The sequence below is a fragment of the Cynoglossus semilaevis genome, chromosome 13 (assembly GCF_000523025.1).
Source record: "Cynoglossus semilaevis isolate Cse_v1.0 chromosome 13, Cse_v1.0, whole genome shotgun sequence".
In the NCBI taxonomy this organism is placed as follows: Eukaryota; Metazoa; Chordata; class Actinopteri; order Pleuronectiformes; family Cynoglossidae; genus Cynoglossus; species Cynoglossus semilaevis.
In genome coordinates this window covers 3,210,606-3,217,400 of record NC_024319.1, presented here as the reverse complement: position 1 = coordinate 3,217,400, position 6,795 = coordinate 3,210,606, and the positions used below count along the sequence as shown (strand labels likewise).

The following is a 6,795-nucleotide window of genomic DNA, read 5'->3' as shown; positions in this document are numbered from 1 at the left end:
GAGGGAGGACATGCAGATAGTTGGAGTCAGAGTAGGAGATGCAGAGAACAGGGAGAGATGGAAATCAATGATTTGCTGTAGCAACTCCTGAAAAAAGTTGAAAAAAAAAATTCATAAACTTTTTTCAAAAAAACATTTTTCAAAAAATTTTTTTTCCAAATTTAAAAACAAATTCACAAAAATTTTTTTCAGAAATTTTTTTTCAAAAAAAATTTTCAAAAAAAATTTTTCTAAAACAAATTTTCAAAAAAAAATTTTGTTCAGAAATTTTTTTTTCAAAAAATTCTTTTTGAAATTTTTTTTTCTGTGTGATATTTAACTACGTGACCTACATAAAAAAGTAACTGTACGCGCTATGGAAGACATTTTCCTTTAGGTTTTGTTGAAAAAAAAAATGTCATTACCTCTCTGCATCTGCAGCCGCCCTGCTCCTCATACTCCACCATGAGCCTGTCTTTTCGCTCGGTTGTCGGGGCAGAGTCCTCCAGTGACAGCACCTCAACAGTGTCTCTGGACTCCAGTGTCTTCTACAGCGAGACGTCAGCGTCAGTGACTGGAGATTCAACAAACTTCCTGACTGTGAACGTTGGTGGAAGTCGCTACAAACTGTCCCAGGAGCTGCTGTCGGCGTACCCCGAGACCCGGCTGGGGAAACTGGCCCGCGGTGACCAAGACCTGGCTCTGGACCTCTGTGATGACGCTGACTTCTCAGAGAATGAGTTCTTCTTCGACCGAAACTCACTGACCTTCCAGTAGGTAGCGCCAACCTCCCAGTGTAAACGGTAAACTCTCAGGACCTTCTCCAGTCATGGTCCAGTCTGGTCACTTCATGTTTCTTCTGTGTCTTTTCTACAAACAGGTATGTGATCAACTTCTACCGCACAGGTCACCTCCACGTCAGCGAGGAGCTGTGTGAGATCTCCTTCCTGCAGGAGATGGAGTACTGGGGCATCGATGAGCTGAGGATCCACTCCTGCTGCCGTGAACGTTACTACCGCCGCAAGGACCAGAAGGAGACCTTGGACGTGCACCGGGATTTTGAGGCCAACGACGTCAGCTGCGAAGAGGATTTCACGGGCACCAGCTGTCCCGCTCTACGGCAGCGTCTGTGGAACCTTCTGGAAAAACCTGATTCATCACGAGCAGCTCGTACCTTCGGCTCCTTGTCGCTCTTCTTCGTGGTGCTGTCAGTCATCAGCATGGTGCTGGTCTCTCTGGACTCAGGCGAGGACTTTGGCTTTGCCGACATTGGACCTGGTGTTCCGTTGTTGTTTGACGGTCTGGAGTACACGTGTGTGGTGTGGTTCACATGTGAACTGGTGCTGAGGTTCCTCTGTGTGAGGGACAAGTGTCGCTTCAGTCGCAGAATTCCCAACGTGATCGACCTGCTGTCCATCCTGCCCTTCTACGTCACCCTGGCGGTGGAGAGCGTCCATGGAGGAACCACTGAGCTGGAGAACATGGGCCGCGTGGTGCAGGTCCTCCGAATCCTCAGGTCCCTGCGAATGCTGAAGCTGGGACGACACTCCACAGGTAAACACAACAACAGCTCCACCGTTTGGTCAGGGTTTGAACAACCATCAACAGGTCCACACACCTGAAGTCCACGTTTGTGGTCTTCTCAGGTCGTCACAGTCTTCGCCGGTCGTTCAATGACCAAACCATCCCATCTTTGAACGACACTTCTTCTCACATACACCTGACGGTGACTTCAACGTCTTCAACCTTCTCTGTTCTGCTCTGTGTCCAGGTCTGAAGTCTCTGGGCGTCACCATCACTCAGTGCTACGAGGAAATCGGCCTCCTGCTGCTCTTCCTGGGCGTCGGCATCTCCATCTTCGCCATGGTGGTCTACGCTCTGGAGCATGACATCCCCTACACCACCTTCACCAGTGTCCCAGCTGCATGGTGGTGGGCCACCACCTCCATGACCACCGTGGGCTACGGGGACATCCGTCCGGACACGGCAGCAGGGAAAGTGCTGGGCTTTCTGTGCATCCTGTCTGGGATCCTGGTCCTGGCCCTGCCCATCGCCATCATCAACGACCGCTTCGCCACCTGCTACCTGAACATGAAGGTGAAGGAGGCGGCCATACGGCACGGGGAGGTGATGAAACGGTTGGCTCGTGGATCAACTGAAGAGACGGAAGATGAAGAAGAAGGAGCAGGAAGTGGAAAAGGTTTGGGGGGAGGTGTGAACCTGAGGGACGCCTACGCCCGGAGCATTCTGGAGATGTTGAAGCTGCACGGGCGTGAGAGGGCGAGCACTCGCAGCAGTGGAGGAGGAGAACTGTGGTGGTAAAACCAGGAGATCTGACCTGAAGGTGACCCACCGGAGGATTCTGTGGGGTCACGTCATGTGAGAACGGTCAGCGTTCCTCCTGTTTTGTTGACGATGCTCTTTGATGTTATAGATCAAAGACAGACTGATATTTATTTCCATGGATTCATTTTATAAGAAGTAAAATGCAAATGTGTTGTGCTCCACTTTTTCTTTTCCCTCACTGCAGCAGTCAGGCTTTTCAGCGGCGGTGAATTCAGGTCAGCGGCGACGGCAGACACACGCACACTCTCACGCGTACCTGTATCTGCTGTCGCCACCTATTTATATAGAAGCTGGATATTTGGGTGATAACGTTAGTATGTGATGAAGCAGCATCACATGATGGTAAAAAGTTTACTGAGGTAGATTTTAGTGGGAGTGTGAAAAGTAAAAACAACGCTGACAGAAGGAAAAGAAGCTCCAAGGAAAAGTCTCTGATTTGACTAAAATCACTCATTTTCTCCATGGACTTTGGTGTGGAAGAGTGAGTTAATTATAAAAATCAGGGTTTTTTTTAATCTCCTTTCTATCAAAGCAGCCGTGGTTTTCACTCTGAGAAAGTTTGAATAACTTACATTCGGCATCACAGGGGGGTAGGAGGCTGGAGTGTGGGGGGGGGCAGTAGTAAAGCTGTTCTACTCAGACAGACTGGCAGTCGTTCAAATGAGAAGCCTTTTCCTCCCTTTGCTTTTCCAGGAATTCCCAGTCTGGGACACATCATTAGCCCAGTTCTGCTCTTGGTGAAGTCGCTGAGGTCATTCCAAGGACATAGCTGCGGGTCATCATCTCCCAGCAGTGACGGGGGCTGGGGGAGAGGAGAAGAAACGAGGGCATGTTTTATATTGAACTGAGGCTGACCACTGCTCCGGCAGATGTAGGTCAGGCTCTATACAGACAAAAAGTCTCTAATATTACAGATATAATAATAATAATAATAACAGATTTAGAGAAGGGAGAGTTGTTGAAGAGATTACCTGAGTTGATTCCATCACTGAAACTGATTGACTGCAGGAATGATGTTCTGCTGCTCTCTAGAGGACACAGTGTGTAATCGATTGGATTGATAGATTTATAGATTATACATTGTTAGTGTAAACGGACCACTGTCTACATGTGTTTGAGAAGTTCGCTTGCCGCTTACTTTAATTTTTAAAGTCAGATAAAGTCAGCGGCAGAAACTACATATTACCAGAAGACAGACACGAAGTCAGGCAAAATGAATGGAAACTATGGCGATTTTGTTCCAGCAGGGGGAGCCACTGTCACAAAGATACAGTGAAGATACCTGCCGTCTGTTTTAAAAACTAACCGTGATGTTTATCGACATCTGTTAGACTTGTTTTGTTTGGTTTTTTTTGGTTGGGGTGTAGTTTGTAAAACACTCATTGTTCCACATCAAGGTCTAAAGAGAAAAGCAGTGATTTCATCTCACAGCAGATGTTGGTCCTCGGCTGCCTCTGTCGGTGACACAAACCGACCACAGCAGTGGTTAGTCAGCTAAAACCACTAACCTTTTATTTTTCTCCATAGACTTTGGTCTGTGAGTTAAAGTCACTGAAACTGAGTCACTGAGTTTCTCCTTGGACTGAGGAGTGGGAGAGTAAACACCTGAAACATGATGTCAGTCTCCCGCTCCAGCTCTGGCTGCCGCGGGCAAACAGATGACGGAATACTCACACTTCCACACCGACACACGTGCAGTGATCCAGCAGCAGCAGCAGGGGGAGTCGGATCCTGACTGGCAAAAGCCACGACAGCAAAACATGTTTTTCAAGGAAGCTGCTGGTGTCAGAGGCTAATGTTGATCCAACCCTGCCAAGAAAAGAGGAGGGGGGAGGAGGTTAGGGGTATTTATAGGGTTATAGTGAACATATGCCCTTCAAGAACCACGTTGACCACAGACAGACACACACACACACACTTCATATGGTGTCAAGACTAAAAATGAGGGCAGGTCATGGTAAACAACTCAATAAATCATTGGAAAACACTCACATATTTGTCATGAAAATATAATCCTAATAGATGTTAAACATCAATGATTTTGTTTTTCTGTATTCCTTATTTTTAGATGTTTTATTTCCCCATCAATAAAGAATATTTTCTTATCATTGAAGTTCCTCCTGGTGATATCGTCTTAAGTTACTAATTACTAGTTATGATTCGTTTCTTTATCTACATAAGAATAATAATGTTTCAGCAGTAAACCAGCTAGGAGATATGGATGGTTACAAAAGGAAAACCTTACAGCATTGAAAAAAAAGTGTGTTTATTAAGACAACATTATCATCAACAACAAAAACACAAGGCCCTGAGAATCTCAGGAACATCGGGTGCTTCGTTACGAAGCAGTCATGGTAAATTTCCTTTACACCGAGAAGAAACTAATCTTTTTAGAAAACGACAATCATAACAACAAACTCATAGGCTCGTCAAATTTTTAGTTAGAAAAAAAAAAACTGGTGAGAACACCACATGTTATCATGTGACTGTCACATGACATCATCCCTTTCACCCACCCACACAAGTGTGAAAACACAAAACGTTCAGGGGGACGGGGGGGGGACCCCCAGGTGAGAGCAGCATCAAGTTGGTTTCACAAGTTTAGAACTGAAGTGTGAGGTGGAGTAAAAAACCTGCGAAACTACCTGCTGCCAGCAGAGGGAGGAGCTGAGGGTGAGGGGGGTTTCAGGACAAAACAATGACGAACCTGTAATGAACTGAGAAAGAAAAAAAGAGGACGTTCTTTTTCTTTTTCTCCACAGCAGCTCTACCAGACCCACTGTAAACAAAATGGAGCAACGTCAACATTTTTAATGAAAATAGTCTGTTAAAGCTGGTGTAACGGACTTTCAAACACTCAGAGGAAGGTTCCACTCGACCCCTCCTCATTCTTGGCCCAGACATATCAAAGTTCAGTTCTTAAATACAAACTTCCTGCTGGAACTTCCTGTTCACCTCGCTGCCTTTAAGACAAATGTTTGCAAAATAGATATGGGATCATTTTAGGTTGTGAAGTCAAAGGCAGTTGAATAAGTGCGTTTCACAGTATTAGTGAGCTCATTTGAAAAGACAAAAAGCTCAGCTGAAAATTGGAAAGGCCGTTGACATTTTTAACTGCAATTTCCTCTTATTTTCTCTAAATGAAAAAAAACAAAAACAAACATCTGTAAGCATTCCCTCAGGGCAGTCACCCACTGTTATTAGTTTGTATTCTTGCTAACTAAACGGTGTTGGATGCAGTGTAAACTAATGTTAATTAAAGTTGTTATGGTACAAAGGGAATATTTTGAGCCTTCCCTTAGATTGTCTTTCGCTAGTTCAATGGAGTGAGCAAGTGAGTATGTCTGAGTTTTTAAATTTAAAAAACAATCATACTAAAGAAATCCTAAATTTCAAAAAAGTTGCAATAATTGAAATAATGTATCAACACTTTCCAGCTAATGTACTAAAGAAATCCTAAATTTAAAAAAAGTTGCAATAATGTATCAACACTTTCCAGCTAATTTAGATATATGGGTTTCAAAAAAAAAATCCACTCACGAGAGAAATTGAAATGGAAAAAGGAAATTTGACTTTTTGAAAAATTCTCAACTTCGAAAAACGCCATTTTGTCCCATTCCTATTTGGCAAACATATTTGTCCATATTTACAGAGAAACGTGAAACGTGTGCTAGCCTACATTATTTATGGCAACATTAAATAAGTAGTTTTTACACGGCCATTAAAATAAACATCTTTCGATGACAGTGTCAGCAAAAGAATATGGCGGTGCAAGATGGCTGCCACCATGATGCAAGGGCTCTGACCAGACCTTAAAATATTTGTGGTTAGAAACGCAGGATTTCTGAAGTAAAAACCACAACGTTTTGTAAAATGATATTATACATCAACGACTCTTCCGTTCCTTAAAACATTTCGAGTCTTTTTGCCTTTGATATTGCCCTCAACCCTCTACCTCCTCCACATTATTCAAACATAAACATCACGGCTCATTAGCCTGAGTGGCTAACAATTGCTATCGTAAAAAACAAAACAAAAAAACATTACAAAACGTCCGAAACTTGGTGGAAAAAAACGTAGCTACCATTATTGTGAATTCATTTAGTCTTAATCAGTCCCCGGGTGTATAGTGTCATTGTGGCGAAGGAACAGGAAAAACATCCCTGGTCCACGGTGCGTCTTGTACCCTTCATCAGCACGACACGTTGTCCGCAGCTGCGGCTGAGAACTGCAACCTCCGAACGGCCTCTTTGATTAGATTCCCAGATAAAATTAACTCCTGGAGGAGCCTGTGCGGGTCGTCGTCATCCTCGTCCACAACACCGACCCGTTTTTTGCTCCACGGCTTGATCTGGTCCCAGTCCTGCTCGCCATTTGACCCGGGAATACTGTACGGACTCGCCCTGCTGCTCCCCCGCTGCCCGCGGCTCCGCAGACGCATACAACAGCTGCCACTGCCGGCGGCGCCTA

At 44.7% G+C, this 6,795-nt stretch overlaps 2 protein-coding genes and 1 long non-coding RNA gene across 3 annotated transcripts in view; 1 reads left to right on the top strand and 2 right to left on the bottom strand.

Annotated features, from left to right (window-relative positions):
- kcnv1 (potassium voltage-gated channel modifier subfamily V member 1) overlaps window positions 1-2,326 on the top strand; it is a 4,755-nt gene extending 2,429 nt beyond the window's left edge. Inside the window, exons 2-4 of the mRNA XM_008322882.3 lie at window positions 407-752; window positions 860-1,533; window positions 1,751-2,326. Of these exons, the coding sequence (XP_008321104.1) occupies window positions 445-752; window positions 860-1,533; window positions 1,751-2,301 (1,533 nt within the window). The 5' untranslated portion in view covers window positions 407-444 and the 3' untranslated portion in view covers window positions 2,302-2,326. The remainder of the gene's footprint in view (window positions 1-406; window positions 753-859; window positions 1,534-1,750) is intronic.
- A 662-nt stretch (window positions 2,327-2,988) lies between these two features.
- LOC103388038 (uncharacterized) lies at window positions 2,989-5,764 on the bottom strand. The gene is made up of 3 exons (XR_522486.3): window positions 4,000-5,764; window positions 3,297-3,353; window positions 2,989-3,127 (listed from the first exon to the last, which is right to left on the bottom strand). It is a non-coding gene; the product is annotated as an uncharacterized LOC103388038 (long non-coding RNA).
- A 2-nt stretch (window positions 5,765-5,766) lies between these two features.
- Window positions 5,767-6,795, bottom strand: part of gbp (glycogen synthase kinase binding protein) — a 2,403-nt gene continuing 1,374 nt past the window's right edge. The window contains exon 2 of the mRNA XM_025061382.1: window positions 5,767-6,704. Within this exon, the coding sequence (XP_024917150.1) occupies window positions 6,518-6,704 (187 nt within the window). The 3' untranslated portion in view covers window positions 5,767-6,517. The remainder of the gene's footprint in view (window positions 6,705-6,795) is intronic.